We start from the raw sequence: 23,723 nt of genomic DNA, 5'->3' as shown, positions 1-23,723 counted from the left end.
CATGGCATTTTTTGCCATAAAACGTGATATTCAATCAATGACAGTATTTTATTCAGGAAGTAAGAACCACTGCCATTGAAATGAAGCTGAACCATTGTGCGCCCACAGGGAGTAAGATGCAAAGCGTTCAAATAGACCTCTACCAGGCAAACGTCATCATGACATTGGTAGACAGACTGAAACCGAAACAAACAGGAAGGAGAGGGTTGGGTTCCACGAACGGGCATTTGTTCGCTGCCTCCCATTGAAAGAAAAGCAGGACCGAGGGTCGAGTCCCTTTAAGGGACCATATCGTAATCCCCTCAAGACCGTGGCTTTCGGGTGCGACCTTGTTCACCTCTAGCTTCGAGCGTAGTTCAATTCTACCAAATTTGTGTCGCTGTCGAACACTATGACGTCATTTGTTTACAAACAGGGAGAGGTCTATTGTTGGACATAAACGAAAACGATCTAAGCGTGTTGCACTTCTCCGCAGGCACCTCAAGGTCTAACTCAACTGCTCACGCGCGCTGCACCTGCGTAATGCTATTTTGTGTCCAAAGTAACTTCGAAATAACTCCTTTTTTTTTAAAGTAACTCAGTAACTGCGAGTTACATTTCAGGCTGAAGAACTTCGTTATAAACTTAGTTACATTTTTCCCACGGTAACTTGTAACGAGTTCTTTTTGGCGGGTAACTTCTCAATCTATGAGTAAAACACAGACAGGACTGCTAACTTTCAACTACATTTATTGCACTAGTCTTTTACTCACTCTTTTATTTATTCTTTAATTTATTACTCACACTTTTCAGTGTTTCCCTGCTGTTTGTTACGGGTTATGGATTGGCACCATTACCCCGCCTTGTTCCCATAATGAGCTATAGAATCGCTCGTTGCGCTATTGAAACTGAACTGACGCTTGGTTCGCCGGACAGGATGTTACCGGTGTTATTAGCGTTTAGTGTGCGCGTATAGCAATGCCTGTGGTGTGTGCAAACTAAAGCTTTTGTATAGAGGAGTTGAGCGACAAATAGCGGACCCGTAATGAACTACAAACAGCAATCTCTATGGCTTTGTGAAGATGCACACAAAATGCGCGGTTGCAACATTGCATCACCTTTTGAGTTGATTGGCTTGCCATTTAAGCGAAGCGGAGATATTCTCAAAATGCATAGTGCTTTTCAGAAGGCGACAACCACACAGTGTATGTACAGTAGCCACACACGGTACGGTACACATTGTACAGTAAGTGAGTGTACAGTAACAGTAATACCCCAGCAAACCATCGACGTCTCCTCAACGTCCACAGGACGTTTGAATTTGGACGAAGAGCTGTCTCAGGGACACCTTTTCTCATCCCGATGACATACATGGGTCATTCTGGGGACTAGTAGCATTCCGGGACGTCTAGAGGATGTCCGTGCAGCATCCCAACTATCATTTAATAGACATTATGTGGACATCTGGCAGCTGTTGCTTACTGACTTACTTGGGGATCACTTATCGTATTACCCGCATTAGCCGGCATGGCACATAATTGGGGAGATCCCGATCAGACAACACTGGGACATCTCTAATGATGTTTTATGCATATCCTTCGGACATCCACGAACGACCAGGACGTCGGGATCATTCGAGGATATCCTTGGGATGTCGGTGGTTGTGTGGGCCAGTAACAGTAAGTGCACAGTGGTCATGTGGCTATAAATTCCGCACATAGACGTACAGGGTGTGGCCTCTAAAGGGTCAAATTTTCTCTTGTGACGCGAAAACTACTTGACGGAGAATCTTTCGTTGCCACACAGTGAAAACTTTATGCCAGAGAAACCTACGTGCTCAAATATGACTGACCTTTAAGAGCAGTGCACCCTGTACATAGGTGAACATGTACGCACTTTATTGTTATCCTTGGGACCTTTGTCACTGGATAATGTGCGATAAATGTGACATTCAGTACATCGGAGAGGCTATCCCAACTTCCGATCCCCAGTTTCAGATCATTTTATCCGTCTCCGCAGATAATTTGGAAATTATTCTACAGAAATTAGACATTACGGCGGACTCATGCGACCTAGTTACGTTCGCTTCCGGCGAGGGATGGCGGCACCGTCGGGAAATTGTTTTCTCGCTTTTGCTGTCCTCCCGCGCTCTAAGGAAGTGGTGTAATAGGACCAGCGTGCACAACATGAAAGCAAAGAACAAAACCGTCTAGAAAAATACTTACTGCAGTTTACTAATTTGTTGATTACAACCAATTCTTAGACGGGTACTCTATAGGGCAGCGGTTCTCAACTCTTGTTGTCGTGACTCCCTATCGCGACTCTTGTGACGTACACTCTTAGAAAAGCAGGTGCAGCAGTTACACCTTGTAGTCAGCCACACTTCGGCGGGAAACGTCACGACTAACGTAGCTGGACAGTGCGTCCTGGGCCGACTTCGCAGCGAACCGTGCCGACATTTGTCTTATAGCGTCTGGGAAAAAGCCATGGTAGATACCCAGATATATATAAACAAAAACACACACACCGACTCAGAGCAACGATTTAATTGACGTTTCGTTCCAGATATATATGTTTACCTGGTTACATCTACCAATGAATTCTGCGCCATATTTGAGAAGACGTAGAGGAAGAAGAGTATAGTCGGTGGGCATCTCAGTGCATGCGACACTTTTAGAAGGATACTTTTGTCCTGGCCAATCTCCCTTAGTGGCTCACGGCCATTATCTCATTGGTAGAAGAAGAAGAAGAAGAAGGAGACGAAGAAGTCACGCTCCAGAAATACAGCTCGTGTGTACAGTTCGAGAACCATCGGCCACGCATCGGAACCATCGGAACGAAGCAAACCCTACGAGCTTTCCACTGGCGACACCAAGAACCCATGGATCCCTCCGGAGAAGCTTCACCGGAGTTTTTGTTAGAACGAGATAGGGGTGAGATTGATTTTTTTCAACGCTTTCACGTTTCGGAGTAGTCATGGCTGCCGCGCAATACACAACAGCTGATGTGAACTTTCGATTTCTGACCAATGCGATATGAATTCAAATGTGTCAGTTATACCACAGTGGCAACTCCGTAATTCTGAGCTATTATATTGGGCGTGATGCGTAACACGGAATGTACGACGTGTCCGCAGCTTTTATGCGGTGTCTGCATACGCGCCATGTATGAGTGTCTGCAGGCCCTTGCCTCCTCCGTGGAATAGTTGTGCAGCGTGGGCTACATCCCTGATTATCTTGCCGTTACCACCAGCAAGGAATGTCGGTTGAAAAAGGATGTTACAGGAGAGGTGGCAGTGTAACAGTAGAGATACAAACTACTGAATCTTCCAGATTACCACTTTCCTTACCGCGTCCATAGAGCGTCGACCACCGGTGATCGACGGCTTCCGAGCCGTGCTACTCGTCCTCCAAAGCAGATACGGCGACAGGTGACATTTGGTAAATGGTATAAACGCTACAGCATGTGTTCATTTTCACTTTTAGCCTTTCCTCGTGGTGGTGAGCTGGCACTGCGCCAATAGACGATTTTAAAAAGATGCGCGCGCCATCAAGCGCGTGGCGCAAGGCAGCATGGGAACTTTGAGGGACACTGCTCCGTCGTCTGCTTCGGATATGGTTTATATCGTCTGACGCTGATGCTGCGCACACCGGGAATGTTGTTGTTCTGCTTCTACCTCCACCTCTGGCCGTATCGCAATGCTTGAAGGCGCTCTAAGTTCCCATGAGCCCTTGCGTACCACAGGTGGCGCTTGCTTTTCTAAAATGGTCTATTAGGAGGCGGTGTGGAGATCTTATCTTCGTCTCGGAGTCGCGTTCGCGCGGCGGACCTCTTTCGCAAATGCTCAATACTATTCACATCTGATTTGTGTTCGATTATAGAATGCACATAACTCATAAGGCGTTAGATAATCACATTTTTGTCCTGAATGCGTGGATATGTATAACTTGCACTGTCCTTCCGGTCTGACAACTATCCGGAAGGAATAAAAAAAGAAAAGAAAAAAAAAACACCGGTGAAACAGCAAATTGTGGTACAGCCGCGGTCAACCGCCATAACACTGGAAAAAATGTGGTCTCCTTACCAATCTCGACTACAGCAACCGTTGGGGTCATGAGGGAATGTTAATTGGACAAAAGTATTTAGTTAGTTTAGCGCAAGAATTTTCTTCACTTAACATCCACACAGTGTCTTAGGGTGGCTGTCATCGCGTTGGGAAATGAGACCCAATTTTTTCCGCTGTTATTATTAAGGTTAACGGAAGCTGTACAAGAACAAGAAAGTTTAGCATGAAACTAATGTTTCCTGGAGAAATTATGCCGATTTCTGTTTTACTCATTCAATGAACTCTGCCTCTCAGTTACATGAACAACATCGGTGTTGACGTTATTTTCCACAACACATGAAATGTTATTTCTGACCCAATTTGCCACATTTTGTATATTTCGCAACTCGTATATTGATATTTTTGTTCAAGCTACAGGCGTATCTTCAGGAGTTTTCCCATGTTTCCACCGATTTTTTTGTGTTCCAAATTTCGTTTCGGAAATGCATGGGTAGCTTTGTTTCTGAAACTCACATCGTTTCATAGGGCATTCATCTGGCTACGTATTCCTATATATCAACATACGCTGAAGTGATACTGTCAGCCACAAAAAATATTTGTCAGACCACCCATAAATGGCCATTTTTGCGGCGGGAACGCCGATATCTTTTTTGATGCCTTCCGTGAGAGATCGCCATATGATTACGTACCTTTGCTTTCTTCGGCAATTCCACCCTAGAATACAATAAAGTCCATCTTGTTCCTCGGCAAAAGAATTCGGCTGCACGAATACTGCCGAAGTGGCATAATGCTCATGCGACCTCTCTCTCTCTGTTCTGGCGAGCGCTAACATCAAAACTGTAGCAGGGTAGTTTTAGTGCCAATTTTAACGTTTAATGTTCTAGTGCTAAGTTAGTCTTTAAATTTTTAATGAAGTTTGCTCGAGTCCTTAAGGCGTCGTAGACCCGACGGAGCAAAGTGTTGTGCTTTCCTGTTCTCACGATTTAATGGAAACGTGTCTGGTATACAGTGCGCTGGTGCTGGGAACGAGGCAATATTCAAAATTCGCTTCGTCTTAGCTCTATGTCAGCAGACTCGAAAACTGCGACTAACTTGCGACCGCCTTGCATGACGCCTTGGGATATGTAGATGTATAGGTGCGAAGCATTGTTGTAAGTTGTCCCTTCTATCTGTTTTCAGAGAGCCAGGATGACATGTACGGTAAGTATAGGCTTGTCTTCTAGCCATTGTTCTCTATTCCACGACTGACTCACCCCAACAAGACTTGACTCGAGACTAGAACGCGACAGAGGACGTCTACACGCAATTACGTCCATTATGTAATATCTATGCCACACAGGCAGTACAAGTGATCATTAAGTTGCGCCATTCAGGTTCCAAACCGCATTATCCACAAAGGATGTGGTGCAGGTCAGTTTCTTATGACAGTGTTATCGATGCCGTGCGCTCACTAGTCTACAGTCTATATGCGGTTAAAAACTTTGGTAAAGCGTTATTCAACGGGTCGCGCGTGTAACAGTCGGAAACTTAACAAGAGAAACGTTACGCGGATAAGCTGTATGTTACAGCCTGTAACATACCGTACTGACCCAATTCAAAAGCAATGTGGCATCTGTTGCATATCGTTCCTGTAGTCAGTATGCCCGTAGAGGAACACTTGTGTAACTTGTGTAGCACTTGTGTAACAGACTACTAAATTTCTCTTGTGCTGCACGGCAACTTCGCCGCGGCATATCACGTACCACATCGCTTCAGCTCATGAAAGGCAAGGTCAGCACAAGAAAGTGCGCTTTCCAAATAACGTTGGGCCACAGAAATGTTCACAAGCCTTGTTTCCGGCAAAGCAATAACATAACAGCCGTTTGCCAATGTACGGCGCACAGAGAACGAGACCAAAGAAGCCAAGCGGCCAAGCCAAGCCAAGGACAGGTAAACCTATAGCAGTGACGTCGGTGCGCCCGTACGCATTGTTGGCCGACGGTCTCAAGGCGGGTGGGGAAACTAAAAAAAAAAAAATTATAAAAACTACGAACAGTGGGACCAAGATATTTCGCACACATATTCAATGTTTGGTAAGGAACACACAGCGCGAGTATCGCTCCGAAATCGGCATATCTTCATGTCGGCATGGTCTCTCCGTATGCACTAAGCACATTGTCAATTAAGCATTTTAATTAAGACCATTTTTCGTGTTCGTGCGGCAGGGGTATGAGACGCGTAGGTTGTTATGGTACTCACAAGATATAGCGCGCTGAAGGCACGCGTTCGTGGAGAAAGCCGGGAAAGTTGTGGCTTGAGGGCACGTTCAAGAGCTAGTACCTGTTGTACGTAGGTAGTTAGTAGTAAGAAAGAATCACACGTAGAGGTAATTATGGTTGCATGATGTTGTTTACATGATGTTTATGGTGTTAACATGTTAAGCATTGGTCATGGCAGTCACTCTTTATCGCGCTCGTCTCGCTGTGCAAAACTTGGAAACATTTTCGCCTATGTCCTTCGATGATGATTACATTTCTCTTAACACTTGAAAACATACCTAAGCACTGGTCTCAATATTGCGCATGCGCAGTTCTCCTCCGATGATATGCGTTGTGGTTCCTCGAGAACACTTGGCTATCGAGGCTGCTTGCCTGTGGGTTCAGTCCTTATCTCTCTGGCGCACAGAGGTGACAGATGTCCGTTTCGAATGTGAGAGACACAAAAAATAGACAGTGAAACAAGTTGAGAACTTGTTTTGTGTCTATTTTTTCAGTGTCTCTCGGTTCTCGCACCTTCCTATAATAATGCATCAGACAGTTTGCGCACTCTCCATATTAAAATTGTCTGTTGGTTGGTGTTTCTGAAGCCTTGTGCTGATCTGGATAACTTAAAGGGGCTGCGACGGGTCATCCCACATTTTCCCAGATTAAGTTAAAAGGACTGTTCTTCGCACGATGTGAACCTCCACTGAAAGCTTCACAGCGAGAAGGGTAATAGAAGCGGAGAAAATGGACACCGCGAATACCGAAACGCGTGAGTCTGTGACGTCACAGCTCTCGACAGCGCCAGTGAGGCAGCGCGGGAGAAGTCACGTTCCTACGACTGCCAATGGGAATGGACGCAGCTCTGAGCTCTCTGACGTCTACGCTTTGCTCGAAACTGCGTACGAAGGTTTTTTTATGCAGCTAAGTACGACAGACAGCAGAATAATTCATTTCCCCTTGGTGTTGTGGAGTGCAGTACAGAGCGTTGGAGATGTCATGAACCACGTCGATGAAACTGTCGCAACCCCCTCAAGCAAAACGTCCCACTGCACTGTAGGCGCTGGTCGTGACTTGCGATTCCTTTCACATGCAGTAATGGCAGGGCGGGAACGTGGCTCCCAATCTGGCTCCCAATCTGGCTTGCAAGCAGCCGAGGAAAGTGAAGGTAGGTGCAAGGATTTGCCAGTAAAGAAAGTAGAGCGGTGCTAAACTTCCTACAAGCACTGGAGGGTTGTGGCACGCAAGACCGTAGCGCCAGTCAAACATCCTTCCATCTCCTTCACAGTGTCTTCGTGTCGGCACCATCGTGCAGTTTTCGCAGTTCATGTTCGGAATTTCCCTCGTTGGAAAATGTGGTTTATTTGTGGTTCTTTTATTCGCAGATGAATCGTAAGTTAAGACTATGCATGTGGAGCGACATGCCATATTTTGGACTTGAATATGAGAGTGAAAATGAGCTGAACTGCAGAGCCAATGGGCATCCCGAGAGGCTGCGATATATGATCCATTCGTATGGGCAGGCGCGTTTATTCGGTGCAGACTGCTGAGCTTGTGCTCTGCTGGAGGCTGTCCTGTGGGTTATCCCAAAAACACGTATTTACATCGTACAACATGATGGATGAGCGACGCCACTGCACACCGTGTTCACTCTATCATCGCGCAAGAAGTGTTCAAGCAATTTGTACCTCGCCAGCAAGTCACTGGTGTACTCCGGATGTGCCCCCACCTCTGCAGTTCACGTCTCAATAGAAGTACGTTACGTTCAGATTGAATTGTATGACGCCGCTTGCTCTGCTCTGTGCCCTAGCGTACTGGTCGCGCGACACGGCGTTTGAAATCTCTAGCCTGTGGCACAGTTGTCCCCTATACCTGCGGTCTCGCGCGTGAAGGGATGACATGAAGACTGGCTACGAGGAGCTGCGGTGCTCGCCCGCCACCTGCTGGAAGAGATAATCGCCCTATACACAGACGTCGTCTGCGACCGCGAGAGATGGCGGTCCCCCCTAGGACACTGTATTGGTATAGCTCCTCCCTGTGGCGACGCCGCCAATAGGGGATCGCTGCGTCCCATGCTGGAGACTTGAGACAACCGTGTGCACAAGGAGTACGTGTAGATGTGTGTACTTATTCTAGGGACAAGCTCGTAGCCGCCATACTGTTGTGCTGCATAATCGCCGTCATCTTCCTCATTGTCCTGGCGGGTGAGTGTGGCGTGCGAACAGACTGAGCATGAACCGTATGATCAATGCTCACTGAGTTGTAGGCCAATATGACGCGAAAATAGCGCACTGTGAAGCTGTCTGAAGCGGCAACACTGGCTGCCCCCGATCGAGGCGCCGCGTTTGAAGACTCCGCTACCGTGATTCGACTATTTTCGTTAGAGCGTGAACGCTCAATGTTTCCTTCGAAATGTGGAACGAGGTACTGTCGAAATGATGGAAAGTGTGCAAAACAGCACGGAGCCGCGAATCCAGAAAAGCAATGACCACTTGCCGGTTTGGTGAGTCACAAAAAAAAAAGTACAGTAACAGATATTCCTAGCTACAGTACCCGCGAGCATAACCGTAAACGCATCTCGCGCTGGAGATCGCTCGAAGACATCAGGAATTGCTTGGGGAAGTTTTGGTCAGAACTGTACCTCACGGTGCTCCTGCAGCCTGAACAATGTGCACTTGTCTGTGTGCACACCAATAAATCCAGGGAATGAAGCACTCTTTGAAATAAAACTTCTAGTATACACATGCTTTCGTGCAGAACCTGCACTTCATCAGGTGAAGATCTGAGTGTACACGTCAACTAAAATACCCTTTTCCCAACCTCTACATTTGCGAATTCTGTATTCCTTACAGTGATGGTGTTTTGGAGGAAAACGGAAACGATCGACGCTGCTACCGAAACCGAACCGTATCTTTTTCCGCTTGTAAACCTCACGTCAAGCGTTTCAGCTGCGAGCACGGCAGGCACAACAAGGGCGTTACCACCAGCTACTACACGAGCTCCATCAACCACTCCTACGACAATGACGACGGCCACCACGGAAACCACCATGATGACGACAACCGCCGAAACGACGACGATCATAACAACAACACCAGATTGTGACATATTTGATGTACGACGTAAGTACCGGGTTGCAACTAAGAGCGCTAAAACGACGAGGACGAGACGAAAGTCGCGTTTACATGAGCTCGGCATAGCGGGTCGAGTTGGATATCAAGCTGAGTTCATTCGACGGTGTTTACGTGAACCCCGCCCGGCTAGAGGCGATTGCAGCTGCGACCTGCGTGGCGTTGAACCGTGCATGTAAATGCAGCTAATCCAACTAGCGCATTAACGATGAAGCTTGTTGACATGCTGAAAATGCTGCAGAAATTACCATTCCTTATGGAAGGTAATTCCAAGGAATGAACGCATTGCTTAATCCGCTTCGTGCGAGAAAATATATTCCTCCCAAAATTCCCCTCAGGCCTGTCTCGCAGGAACACCGTTCTCGTCCGTGTTTCCAACGCAGGCAAAACTGGCCCATTTGAACGCACAGGGCACGATTGCCCTTAGCTTAGTCTGCTCTATTGGCAGATTGAGAGAGGTGTCTTCCGATGGGAGCTTTCTAGCGGCATTCAAGCCTAGGTCGCTCTAGAGCTACGCGCCGCCAGTTGGCACTGCAACCCGGCGGCTTTACATGGGGACACATAGGTTTCAAATCTTCGTGAAATGCCTTAATTTCAGTGATGAATTTTCCTCTACGAAAAGCTGTGTGACCACAGGGGTGACACAAACCCGCCATTATTGTAACTCCCTTCAAGCGGGTGCTTTTGGCAAAGCTGCCATCTTGTCCTGGTCGCACGTTATAGAAGACGTCACTTTGACCTTGTTTTCGCCATTTACCGATATATTTCCGTCGTCATAACGCCAAGAGATGGGCGTATTTTGCCAGCGTAAACTATGCGGTTCTCCTTTTGCAACATGCAACACCATTTCTTCTTTAAGTACATTGCATCGGCTCACTGAGTCTTAACCCGCGGTCTTCATCGCACATGTGGAAGTCGCCAACAGGACGAGGCCTTATGTGAAAACTGCGCGTTTTACTGCGAGATTGTCGGATAAAAATAATTACTGTGATCGGAAGGGATCCAAAACGTTGTGCAGAAACGAGAACGGCACGCAGAGCACGCTATATCGTCTACGGAGCAATACATTCGATGTCACCCACGTGACCCAGTTCAGTGTAAAGCTTGAGGCGTGTACCTTGTCTGGCGCCAGCGAAGGAGTCTCCAGAATCCTCCAGACTCCAGAGTCTCCAGACTGCTTCGCGATATTGTTGTAGGTCGTGGCAAAGGTGGTAAGGTGATGTGAGCTAGCGGCAAGGGGCTCCATGCTCACTTTTCGTCATGCCGTAGCGCGCGATAAATGCACGTCCGCACTTCATTTGTTACGAGCTAACGCGCGATGACCAGTAAGTTTCGTTTCCATGTCAAGGTACTGAAACTGTACGCACGTGCCGTCTCATGACGTTCGGAGGTGTAAAGACCAAGGGAGAGGAGGGTAAAGGAGGGAGGGGAGTGATGCGATGCATTCGGCTCATCTGGATGCTTCCCGAATGGGATACGAAGCTGTATATGGCGTATATCTCGTGCATCGCAGCGCCACGCCATGTGACCCTGGTCACCGCCTCCGCCACATGTGCAAGGAAGGCGCGCCGCAGGCGACCGCCTCCTATCTCTAGGTCGCTCTTAGGGACAACCCAGGCTTCTCTGCCAAAATAAGCAGATTCAACAGGAGCTCTCCGTCACGTGTCACTTATCGCTCAAGCCTGCGAGCGGTAGATTATCATGCCGCGGATGTGGTTTTTCACGCGGCACTGTGGAGTTCCTATAGTAAACACATGGTGTCCCGGGCCAGGGGCTAAAGAAAAAACTGAGTGCTCTACACAAATGGAACCAACTGTACGTGCTTGGCAGTTGTGTAGTACATAAGTATATAACATATGTATATATATATATATATATATATAATATATATATTCCCTGTGGTTTCGTTTTTTCTCGGGTTTAAAAATATGTTTCAGAAGCCGCGCACACCACAGAGCGCTCCACGTAATTCGGCGCCCGCGCGCGACGACTGCAGTGCGCTCTGATAGGTGTGTTGTGAAACAGATGAAATATCTTCCTCGTGCATGACGTGGCTGAAGGATCGTCTCCAAGCGCTAATCTCAAGGTCAATGTAAACGTTCGTTTGAGATAAGCGCTTGTTCCGTGACGGGTCATGGAAGCAAGGTGAGCCCCATCTGATCGCGATAAGTTGCGAACGGAAGCAGACACATGAAAATGTGATTATTTTTGTAGAAAGAAACGCTGTCTTTGGAACCAAGAAAAAATATTAATAATTGGGGGTTCACGTCGCGAGACAACTGAGATCCTCCCCCACCCCACCCCACCCAAAAAAAGAGGCAAATATTAAAGACGTTGCGACCGAAAAACTGCCTTGTGCCAAGTTTCCCAAACAGACAAACTCTCGGGCTGTACGACAGCTCGTCGAAGACCTTGTTTTCTTTTCTTTCTGTTCCCAGGACTACGAGGTGTGCTCGGACAAGTCACCCGCCGCAGCGATGCAATACTGATGACTTTTCACGATGTTTGCTGTCGCATCATGAACTCAGGAATTTCGCTGGAAACGTGGTGGAGCGCCGCTTCCTCTTGTTTGTCCAGTCTTATTGTTGCACGTGGAGACAGCTTCTTCCCGGGATGCTATTTTCGATACATTTTGACAGCTTTTCTCCTGTTGCCGCGCCCAAGGGTAGGATCATATGCGCCGCTTTCTCGTTGGTAAAGGCCATCCTTAGGTCGACACCAAGGGTGATACCCGTTGGAAGTTGAACCAACGTCAAGAATATAAATATGTAGGGAGGATGGAGAAGTCAGAGGCTCACTTGGTACGGAAGCTAGAGTACAGATCCCGGCACACTTCCCGGCGAGCAGCACAGGCCTCCCACCGTTTCTTTCTTTTGAACAAAACAAGTGAAACCGCACTTATGTTACATGTTTCATGAACAATTCGTGTACACAACCTGGGTTAACCTTGGATAACTCCGGAGTGCGCTGGAACCTCGCGCATAGGTGCCAGATTGTGGGCAGCGATCTGCAGTGCGGCCGGCATCTGAAATAGACTTTTAACCCGGGAAAAAACGAATCCGCACACCATAGCAACCTCGAACCACTTCCTCCGATAGTTAATTGACAAGGGGCGATGAAAAAATAACACAGAACTGTCAAGCATGTACAATTGGTTTCATTTGTGAAGAGCGCTTCATTTTTCTTTAGCTCCTGGCAAATTTTCAGTCAGACACCCTTTGCATTCATAGTAACAAGTAATCTCGCTTAAAGGGGCGCTAAAATGCAAAAACAAGTTCACTGCAAATCACGTTCCACGTCATCTTAATTTCGTACTTGCTATCATAATTCAGAACTTCGATTCCGTTGCGAAGGTGTAATCAAAAAGATACGGGACTCTCTCTTGCTTCCGCGCTAAGCAGTGAACGTCGTTTGAGGTCCTGCACCGGTGCTTTTAGGTCATGTCGCAGTTCCGGCGCGAAACTGGCGTCGCTGTCCGAAGGACGTGCAAATAAATGTTGTCAGGGGAACATTTGTGAGAACTGTTGTAGGCTACAATTCAGTAAGTCGGTATTGAAAAATGGAGCAGTGCGCATCATGTCGCGCATATATAAGGAACACTACGATCGGGCGTGTTCCAAAACCATACAGCCACGATAGGTAAGCGCGTGCTTGTCCTGCTGTTTCATTGCATGCCGCCAATCGTGGCTTCCAGTGGATTCCATTCGCTGCCGCAAAAGACGGCTGTTTTCCTTGCGTTTTTTTTCTAAGCGGTAGCGCTGTGTGAACTAATTTTGCCTCTGTTATACTAATTGAAACGCAGAATTTCAGTTGAGAGAATTTCATTTTTTTTTTTTGCATTTTCGCGCTCCTTTAAAGACGTTACGTGGAGTGATTAAATTCACGTTCGTGAACATGCTTAGTCTCGTATCAGAGAATATCAGGAACCCCAACCGGTGTCTATATGCGTGAATGGGGAAGTCCGAGCACAGAGGATGGTACCCCCCCCCCCCACACACACACACATTCCGACACACCTGGGGCCTTCGTAGTTCTACTAAAACATTCAAACGTCTTAGTGCCATGAGGCCCGGCTTCACCAACGCCGATTAACATTGAAACCGAGATCAACGGTCCCTTAACTCTGCTTCACTAAATGGAGTTATTGTCGCTGAAACATTCACAACGTCACCAAGTAGTTTTTAAAAAATTGAGTAGTCTTAGCAACCCTGGATCTTTTTTAAAGTGGACCGGCGTTGGTGCCTAAATTGCCTCCGCAGGGCCTTCTCTCTCTGCGTGAGGAAACTTTCATCCAGTGCGGTTGCGCGGCCCAACGTTGTGATTTGCGAGATCAGCTTAGTCGACTACCAATGCGACAACTGTGTATGAATCATCGTTCACCCAGCTGTCTTGCCTTCCATGCTTCCATGCAGCAACAGCACTATGCAACGAGACCACCCTCCTCAAACCTACGACGTACACAATAACTTCACCAGGATATGGAGCGGGTCATTACAACAGCAACCTCTGCTACCGAGAATGCTTCCACGCATACGGGTGCTTTCTGAGAATTGTAAGTTTGTGTAACAGCGCAGTTAACCGACACTCTGACGGAGACGCACAAATTCCAACCCGTCATTACAACAGCGTAGCCGCTATGTAAATCGGTGGCACCTATGGAGCGTCCCAGCTGCACATTCCCTTCGATATCTACGAACTTATCAACTTTTTGCCAAGTTCTGTAAACATGCTGGTAGCTTACTAAGCCTGACTGTTCTACCGGAAAGCCTGGGCTGTAACCGGATGTACAGTAAAGTTTTCGGAATATGTTTCACGAGATATCATTGTTTAGGAGGGCGTCCCTGCGCTGAGGGAGTTCGAGATTGTATTCGTTGTATTCTATGGCAGTGTCGGTTGAGGTGGTTACGACTGCAATACGTAAAATCTGACGCTGCGCATCGTAATTCCTGGAATGACCTCAGATATAGTATGAGAGCGCCAAGCTGCTATACGACTGCGTCTCACCGACATACCTTACCTCCAGTGTTAATGTGACTCCAGGAGGTTCTGGAGTACGATGTCCCCTACTAAAACCAGTGTTTCCAGTGTTTGGAGGGTTCAGCTAATAACATTGACGACTATACTAAAGTGTGAACCAGTATTTTATCTCAGTATTTACAACGGAAGACCTGTCCATCATGTGCCCTGTTGTACGTACCAAGCGCCCTCAAACTCTTCGATGACTGCAACTTTGTTCCTCGTGTGGCGCTGATTGAGTAAATTTTAAATGCAATTCCTCTGTAATGCAAATTACGCCAAACTCTGTCCACTGACTTGGCGGTATAGGATCGTCTCAGTACGCAAACCAGGTACCCTAGGTACCAGGTAACCAGGATCCTCAGTCTCCGTCTAGCTACAGAGAATCTTGAATTACAAGCCTGCCTTGCGAGTCTCTGGAGGGAGCATTCTTTTAAAAAATGCGATTACTTTCTTATCTACACGATTTTAGAATACTCAAGATGACCCGCAAGACTCAACTTGTCAGCCTCGACGCTGGTCGCCAAGTGGACGCTACCCTCCTCCACTTTGCTAAGGGCGCTCATGTCGCGCCGCACACTCGTCTCTTACCAAAACTAACCTCAATATCCATCCGCTAGTCCTTATCTCAATTTGACATTTCTTCGCCAATCGGAGCCAGTATGTCACAGTGTCCATATTGTCGTTTGCCCCTGTGTCATCCGGTATTCCCCAGGGACAAGTTGTACGGCCTCTCTTTTCCATGGATGGCCCTACTATCAGCCTTTGCCGCACACGTCCTGTCTGTCGACGATTGTGTCTAGAATCGCGCAATATAGGAAGAGTCAGACTCTCCTGGACTGACCACCCTCGCTATATTATGGGCAGCCCAAAGGGAATACTCTGGGGCATCGGCGGCACTCTCAACTGCTCAAGGTCTGCCATTGGAGAGATTGTGTACGAGCTCACGCTTGCGCAATATAGCGGCAGGTTGCTTATGAACGGTCCATAGAACAGACAACAGAGCCGATAACAACAACAAGTTTATTTTGGCTTTGGAGAGTGGGGAGGTTCATCGCCACAGGCGATACTCTACCACATTGCTGGTGGGAAAGTGGGGAATAAAATAACGAGCCCCTTCACAATAACGATCCAAGTCTGATGGTGTCCAGAAAAAGAGCTTTCTTAAATGACTACAACCATGAGAGGCAACAAACAAGCCCTAGCTCTTGGGCTTCGCGTATAGAGCACGTTTGTAATTGCTCAAAAAGTTGCCATCCCAGTAGAGTGGACAGCTTCCTTATTGGACCATCGTCAGCAATGCACGCGCAGGCAACGTGTGTGGCAACAGCCGTCCAGTACTGGCATGCCGATGTTTGAGCACTTGCAGAGATCCAACGTTAAGAGTACTGGTAACTCTTTAAAAATCTACACTGTAAAATGTCAGTAAATTTACTTCGCAAGTGGTGCTAACTCTGTTACTCTGTTACTGGCATATGGTACCGTAACCTACATGGTGCACAAAATTCGTATTTGGGGTGCACACAGAACGGTTCCTTATTAGGGCTCGGGATCTCCCACGTTTTTCCGATTTTCGTTTAAAACGTTTCCGTTTAAACGTTTTATACGTCGTTTACATTAACGTATAGTCTGGCAAACCTTTCCTTATGAAACGTTTAAACGTTTTGTATAATGCGAAAATTTAAACGTTTAGTTAATGCGAAACTTTTAACCGTGCCGTTAATGCGTTAATGTTGTTAAAATGAAGCTGTTGACCGTTATGTCGAGATGAAGCGTTTAAACGTCTTGTTAATACGAAAGGCAACGCCTTTCGAAACGGATAGCCGGCGCCGTCATGCGTGGCGCGTCCATGGTTCCCATCAGTAATTACCAACTACGCCAGTTTCTCACTGTCTTATAAGTAGCTTATTACTTCAGGTCATATTTGGCTTTTAAACAACCCTATTTGTGTTCATTTTCGTCGTACATTTCATTATGAACCGACGTGTTTCACTACAGTTTGAGACATGTCGAGCTCGTAATGGCGGTGATGACGTTTGAATTTTTTGAGTAGTTTATACTAAAGATTCCGTATTTATCTTTACGTGAGTAGTATTTTGGTAAAAAGAACGCGGAATATTGATTTTGAGCGACTACTTTAGCCTGAAGCATGTAGCCTGCTCTTTCCTGCTGGTTCCGGCTATTGCACTCTAAAACCACAAAATTTGTCAATTACATGTTAAGAACTGTCCCGAATGATATCATTCTTGCTCCAGAGTGGGAAAAAAGGGATGAGCACTACTTTTGTGGCATCATGCACTGACGCGAATTCCCACAAGGAGCAGTATACCTCCCGTTATGAACAAATTGGGATGGAGAAAAGGATAACACCCGGAATTGTAATTCTGCCGGGCGATGTCGATGAGATAAAGCTTCGTTTTTGGAGTGTCAGCGATCCCAATGCCAAGAGTGCACGCGGAGCGGAGTTCGGTGTACGCTGCGAACGGGGTCGTGACAATGCTCTATTAATCACCAAGAGACTGAATAAAATGTGCCGTGCGCTGTGACTGTTCTTCATTAAACATGAGACGATCACAAATGAGTAGGACAAAGTGCCACTTTAAAGATACCCTGCACTGTCTTTCAGCGAAAGTGTGCTGTGGTGTTTAGAGGAGGAAAGAAAACAATTATGTAAAAGGAGACGATTAAACCTTTCCTAGGAAAACGTTTATATACGTATACGTGCCGCTGTACGTTTATGAAAACGAAAACCTTTAAACGTATCCCGTAACCTTATACGTGCTGTTGAACGTTTGCACGTTTAAACGTTTAATAGAGAGCTCTATTCCTTATGGGAGCTTTGCAGTGTGCTTCTCTTTTTTGACTATGACTAGGTTACGGCACATATGCCAAGAGCATAGTGAGCTGTCACTTTTGTACAAAAAATAGATTTCTTTCAGTGTAGCTGTCTCTTCCTACCTTGGCTCCGCGAAGAAAGATCTTCCTCTCCCATAGTATTCATTCGCAGACTAAATCATTCTCTCAAGGTCGGGGTGAAGCACAGTAGCCCTGATCGCTTTATTTATTTGTTATGGTGCCGCATGTCTAGTGCTGGAACGAGCTTCTTTAGAGCATGGTCACTGTATCCGAGGTCTACAGGAATTTAAGAATGTCGTACCCACCAAACGCCAAGTGATGCACTGTGGTGCTTTGTATATCGTTTCTTGAGTCTGTATTGCGAAGCTTACAACTTACAACTTACCAAATGCAGTGCTTTATATCGATTTGGTGCGGCTGTATTAAGTCCACTCTGTACAGTTAAGGTGCGCCTCGCCACTGCACCTGTCGCGGTTAGGTTGACTGATTTGTGCGTGTGTGTGTGTGTGTGTGTTGAGCCTGTGCTTTTCCCTAATTTATCTATAATAGCCTTATTTGTATCAGAATAACATGTTCTGAAGCTGGAACAAAATGGAAAGGACAAACACATACAAAGCCTCAAATTGCCTAAGAAGTGAACGACGAAAGATGAAAGTCCCTGGAAAGGTTAGCCAGCTGTAGGACTCGAACCCACATCTCGTCCCCACTCGAACCCACATTCATACGTCCATCCCGTCGTATGAATGTGTGTATGAGTGAGCAAAAATGTGAGTTAAAGGAGGATCAGTGAGCGAGAATGGCTTTTTTGTCCCTTCTGATGACGCACACTTGGAAGTCGCTGAGAAGGCGTGTTAGCTTAGCTCAATTGGTAGAGCCCTGGACCGGTAATCCAGAAGATGTGGGTTCGAGTCCTACAGCTGGCTAACGTTTTCAGTGACTTTCATCTTTCATCGTTTATTTGTATGTTTGAGCTCCATGACAATCTTCTCTAAGCTCACTTTCTTGAACGGGTTGAGATCGGTTGAAGCCGGTTCGAACCGGTATTTTGCTCGGTTGGAGAGCTGAACCCCAACAGGATATATATAAGTACAGAAAAAGTAAAGAAGGGATCAGAAGCCTTGAGGCAGAGTTGTGGGAGAGAACAAAGGTTTATTTACATGTTACAGGGGTCGACGTTTCGGCAACAGCGTCGCCTTCAACAGGACTAAGGGGGATTGTAGTGGGCTTATAAAAGGGCGGGAAGGGTTACGGGAGAGGAGGAATGTCACGTTCAACGGGTGCTGCTCTTGGGGTTTTTCCAGGAGCATTGTCCTTGGTCGTTGCTGGGGGTGGGGATCTGTAAAGGTAAAAGGAAAAGGCGGCAGAAAGAACGGAAGTGGGTCGATGTGCTCAAATCTAATCATGAGCCCAGGCTGCGGACTGTGGACAATGTGCCCAGGTCTTCTTTAATTGTGCATTGGAATTTATGGGTCTTGCGCTGCGGTTGGATGCGAAACCTGACGGTAAACTGAATAGCTGTCATTGAAGGAATGGCCGGGTTCGCGAAAGTGGTGGAGACCGGGAGGTTTGGTTTCTTTGTCACATCAGATTTAAGATTATTGAATCGAATTCTGAAACTTGTTGTAGTTTGGCCAATGTACTGTGCATTACAGAAATTGCACTGTATTAAATGTACGACATTAGAGGAGTTGCAGTCGTGATCGCCACTGATCTTTATATGGGAATTACAATTTGTACTGGATACTGTATCCACGGTCTGCATCAGGCTACAAATTACGTCTACGCGACATCTACGTCTCATGCAAGGGTGGCAGCCTTTGACTGTATGTTCCAGTTTGTTAATCTTAGCGTGTACCAAATGATCTTGAATGTTCCGCGCGCGACGGTATGTTATGCGTGGTGATGTAGGGAATATTTCCTTTAGACGTTCCGACTGAGGTTGAAGGGGCTGGTGCCGTTGTAAGATACTTAGGTCAGTTATATTATCGTTAAAGGTTAGAGTGTGGCTGACACATCCCTCATCTTTAGGTCGCTTCGATTTTTTTCAGGAGATCCGTGCGGTTCGTATGGCGAGCTTTACTGAGTGCATTTTTCACTAGGTCTTACGCGAATTGTCAATTAACTGTTGTCAAGTTTCTGTCAAGGTTAGCATCCAATTCGTCATCGCGGGAGCAGATTCTTCTGTAGCGTATGGCCTGACTGTAAGGGATGACTAACTTAGTATGTCGCGAATGGCAACTGTTGAATGTCAGGTACTGCTGTATACTGCTATATATATATATTTGCTGCATTATAGTCGAGCGAGCGACCCCTGGTTTGCTATATATATATATAAGTTTAAATAAACGAATGCGGTTGACCACGAAAAATAAAGGTATTCAATAAAGATCAGAAGTGGAGACTGTGCTTCTACAGGACAAGGAGTAAATGCCTGTGATTCATTGTACCCTTTTACCCTTGTTTGACAAAGCACATGTGCTGCCCTCTCCCCTTGTACATATTTCCCTCTCATTCTTTGCAATTGTCTTGCGTCACCATAATATCCCATTCCTGTTAAAGACAGCACTGCTGTCGAAACGTCGAAAACTCCCTCTTAGTTTTTAATAAAGTTCCCCTTTTACTCCTTGTCCTGTAGAAGCACAGTCTCCACTTCTGATCTTTATTGAATACCTAGATATATATATATATATATATCTTGAAAAGTTGGATCGGACGACTACGTAATTATAGTTGAAATAAATGGGAGACAGAAGACGAAAGTAGGGGAAGTAACAAAAAATGGGTTTATTAAAACTTAAAAATCATAAAAGTTAGGGAGCATGTCTACGTTACGGCGGAAGCTCCGCCTTCTTCGGGACAAAAGAGCTAAATGTGGCCACGAGGCTGATAAGGGGCTTGAGAATGACGGCGTAACGTAGACATCCGCCGTAACGTAGACATGCTCCCTAACTTTTGATTTTTAAGTTTTAATAAACCCCTTTTTTGTTACTTCCCCTACTTTCGTCTTCTGTCTCCCATTTATTTCAACTATATATATATATATATATATATATAGCAAACCAGGGGTCGCTCGCTGAGTGACCCCTGCTTTGCTAATACCGAACGATACGCAGCTACCCAGGGCTGACGAGCCGCAAACACGGCGAAACACGTGTCCTCTGGTGCTGTCGCATCGTTCCATGAGTATCTCTCTCTATATATATGGATATATAGCTGTTCCGATCCAAGCTTTAGACAGGCACGAGCAAGCCTCCAGTATTTACGGCTGAAACGAGGGCACTATAGGTGACACACGACATGGGGACAATGAATGTATCCATATTCTTTGTGCCGTGTTTCCGCAGAATACGATCTCCTTCAATATGGAACCCCGCGGCCCCACTGGAGTGTGCAAAGACTACTTCGAGCTTCGAAACACTGGGATTGGAATTCCGGGATCCGGTGCCCACATCGGCCCCGTCTGTGGAACCGAGGGTGTGAGCTCTGACGTAGGCCAGGGTGGTATGATAGTAACTGTAAGTAGTAAGGGTAGTACAAATCTTTGGGGCAGCCTGTGAGCATGGGCAGGTTTATGAGCAGCCGCGTCAGTTCAGCCTTCGTAGTAAGTCCCGTCTTATGTCTATATGGCCCAGTGGTCTCTGTAGCACCGCCACTATACCACGTCGACCACATCGTCCTCCCCTTCTTACGGACTCGTCGTCGTCGTTACAGTATTGCTGTACCTTATCAATGCGGGTACAATCGCAGTGAAGACAGACAAGACAACGACATCGTCGGCGGACAAAAAACTTCACCCATAAGGCCAAATAATACTGATGAATGTTAACCTAATGTATGTAATGCATACGCGTAACACATGACTGGCAGCGCGTTTCGTACAACTGATACTGGAGCTTTGCAGGAGGTACGTAATCCTTATTCGTCGGACAAACAAAAATGTGGCAAAGAGGGTTTTTTTGTAGTAGTCAAGATTGGTGATCCTTATCGGACTCATCCCAATGCTCTCAAGTCTATTGGTTGAAACTGTAGGGATCTCTCTCGGCAATTCCTGTATGCTTGCCTATATCCCTTAGCCTTCTACAGGCGTCTGTCTACTTTCGCTCATGCCCAGCATACAGCTGGAATACGTTTGACTTAACCGCACCACATGTTTCATTTCAGCTATTTCACAGTAACGAGAAAATTGAAGAAGCGGGATACAAGCTGGAATTTGTTTTCTACGCCAAACCACCGGAGGAGTGCGGCTATTCGAGGGTGGCGGCACGACGGCAAAGGTTAGAAATTGCTCAGAAGAAAACGCCAGATACGACACCAGTGAAATTTTCTGCCATTTGTCGGGAACTTCCGCTCGTGTTATGTTCTAAGCTGACCTATCGGCCATTAAGGGGATGCTTTACGTGTGAACAAATGCCTAACCATTAATTTCACTGGGAGTCATATCAGGCTGTGAGTAGTGGCAGTGCCATTGGCGCCTGAATTTAGGTCCATAAACCACTCGAGGGCGCCGGGGGGGGGGGGGGGGCTATCGAGAAGGTTCTGCGCACACAGTCCAATTACCCCGAGTCACAAAAATATAGGCGGGCTCACGTTACGCTTACTTAGGCTCTCAATTATTCGGGAAACCCCGTATAAACTTTTTATTCTTAATTTTTATCAATGATATTATGAAGGGTGTTTCCGTTCGTTGCCGCCTTTTTGCAGATGATTGCGTTATTTATTCCCAAGTTAAAACTGTTGAAGATCAAGTCCAGTCTCTACAGAAGGTTGTGACTTGGTGTCACACTTGGCAGATGGTTTTAAACCCGAAGAAGTGTGTGTGCATGAATGTGACTAGGAAAAAAAAAGTACTATTTTTCGATTACCAGATTAATTCATGTACGTTATCCACTGTTAGTAATTTTAAATATCTTGGTGTAAATATTTCAAATAATTTGACATGGAATTTGCATGTGGACAGCATCGTCCAGAAGGCTTCCGCTAAGCTCTGGTATTTAAAACGTAATCTTCAACATGCCACGTGGCAGACAAAGTTATCGGCATATAAAGCCTATGTTAGACCGGTATTAGAATACGCAAGTGTTGTGTGGGATCCGTTAACTGTAAAAAAATATTTCTAAAATTGAAGCAGTCCAAAAGAGAGCACTTCGCTTTATTTTTAATAGATACGAGAGACTGAGTTCGGTGTCGCTTTGTAGTAAATAGACGTAAAATTGCAAGACTCAAGACTTTATTTCTTATCCTCAAAAATAAGCTTAATATTAATAGGGATCAGTACATTATGTTCCAGGAAAAGAGATCTATTCGTAGTGTACACGCTCTGCAGTTAAAGCCATACCAATGTAGAATAGACGCGTTTAAATTGTCTTTTTTCCCCAGGACGGTAGAGGAATGGAATAGCCTACCGGAGGAGGTTGTCACGGCGAAGACTGTAGTTGAGTTTCTGTCGTTGCTGTCAGGGCAGTTGGCATAGATGTACAATTCTGTCATTGTTCGGTTTTGTTGTCTTTTCCCATTCCTACTTAGGCTTCCAGGAGGAAGCCAGTAGTATTTCAAATAAATAAATAAAAATAAACCCCTTCCCATACTAAGACTATTTCTCCCATATTTTCTAGGTCAGTTCCACACCGCAACAGTCCGGCGAGGCTTACCGGCAACGGCAACGACGAGGCTGTCTTTAATGCTTGAACTTTACGGAACTTTACGAAGTTATTCGCATACGATGACGCGATTGCACGTGATGTCTGCAAAGATATACGTCGGTTTGATTTCGCTGTGTGTGGTTTGTCTGCTTTCTTTTCCAGAAAGTACTCACTGTGATAACGGTCATTTCTATGCAGGGGTGTCAGGGCTGGCTTATAAGTAGGGACTGACTTTTTCGGGTTAAATCCGATTGGACCCGCTTATCCCCCCCCCCCCCCCCGCCCCCGAACTGAGCTCCGAACAATTTTCACTGAAGACTAATAAATGTTACCACGTGCAACACATGTAAGAATGGGTCACTTGCGTTCCCAGCAATACACCCATATGTGTCGATACTATCTATGCCTCCGGGGATTAGTGCTGGTAGGTCACCCACAAAAAGACAGAAGCAAAAGATTAGGAAAGGAAACGAAACGAAAGAAACAAAAAAGCACCCGATAACACCCGAAGGCACATGTATCGCCCGATTTCTTCCCGAATTAGATTTAAAAATCCCGATGTTTACACCCCGAATGTGAGAAAGGCATTTAACCCTACTTTATAGGCTATAGGCCGAAAGGTTATAGGTTTCCTTGGTATGCAATATTGGGTCATCGTGGCATAGCTCATCTCGCTTCGCAGATCCGTGTAGGCGTAGTTATTTTGTCAGAAATGAACCACAGGACTAAGATACATGTAGTTGTACTTCTTGTTCTAGTTCTACTACTTGCTCCGGTGTGTGATATCCTATGTTGA

The 23,723-nt window shown here is 46.2% G+C and overlaps 1 protein-coding gene across 3 annotated transcripts; it reads left to right on the top strand.

The window, feature by feature from the left end:
• The first annotated feature begins 2,549 nt into the window (after positions 1–2,549).
• On the top strand, positions 2,550–23,059 carry LOC135391866 (uncharacterized). Of its 3 annotated transcripts, XM_064622373.1 has the most exons (9): positions 2,550–2,625; positions 2,718–2,912; positions 5,225–5,245; positions 7,382–7,453; positions 9,138–9,407; positions 13,829–13,968; positions 20,633–20,803; positions 21,450–21,562; positions 22,901–23,059. In XM_064622373.1, exons 2-9 carry the CDS (start codon positions 2,861–2,863, stop codon positions 22,971–22,973), a joined length of 912 nt encoding a protein of 303 aa, XP_064478443.1. In that variant the 5' UTR covers positions 2,550–2,625; positions 2,718–2,860; the 3' UTR covers positions 22,974–23,059. The 3 variants fall into 3 exon arrangements, with proteins under 3 accessions (XP_064478443.1, XP_064478444.1, XP_064478445.1); XM_064622374.1 differs by lacking the exons at positions 2,550–2,625; positions 2,718–2,912; positions 5,225–5,245 and adding an exon at positions 7,671–8,489 and having other exon boundaries at positions 7,381–7,453; XM_064622375.1 differs by lacking the exons at positions 2,550–2,625; positions 2,718–2,912; positions 5,225–5,245 and adding an exon at positions 8,422–8,489.
• Positions 23,060–23,723: the final 664 nt, after the last annotated feature.

This window comes from Ornithodoros turicata, chromosome 4 (assembly GCF_037126465.1).
Source record: "Ornithodoros turicata isolate Travis chromosome 4, ASM3712646v1, whole genome shotgun sequence".
In the NCBI taxonomy this organism is placed as follows: Eukaryota; Metazoa; Arthropoda; class Arachnida; order Ixodida; family Argasidae; genus Ornithodoros; species Ornithodoros turicata.
This window is presented reverse-complemented; position numbering and strand designations above follow the sequence as displayed.

Bases quoted from the DNA above. Each gene is read 5' to 3' on its own strand.
- LOC135391866 (XM_064622373.1), top strand. From the start codon at position 2,861: ATGGATCCCTCCGGAGAAGCTTCACCGGAGTTTTTGTTAGAACGAGAT. The intron at 7,454-9,137 runs GTAGGTGCAAGG...TATTCCTTACAG, and splicing joins AGCAGCCGAGGAAAGTGAAG to TGATGGTGTTTTGGAGGAAA. The intron at 21,563-22,900 runs GTTAGAAATTGC...CATATTTTCTAG, and splicing joins GTGGCGGCACGACGGCAAAG to GTCAGTTCCACACCGCAACA.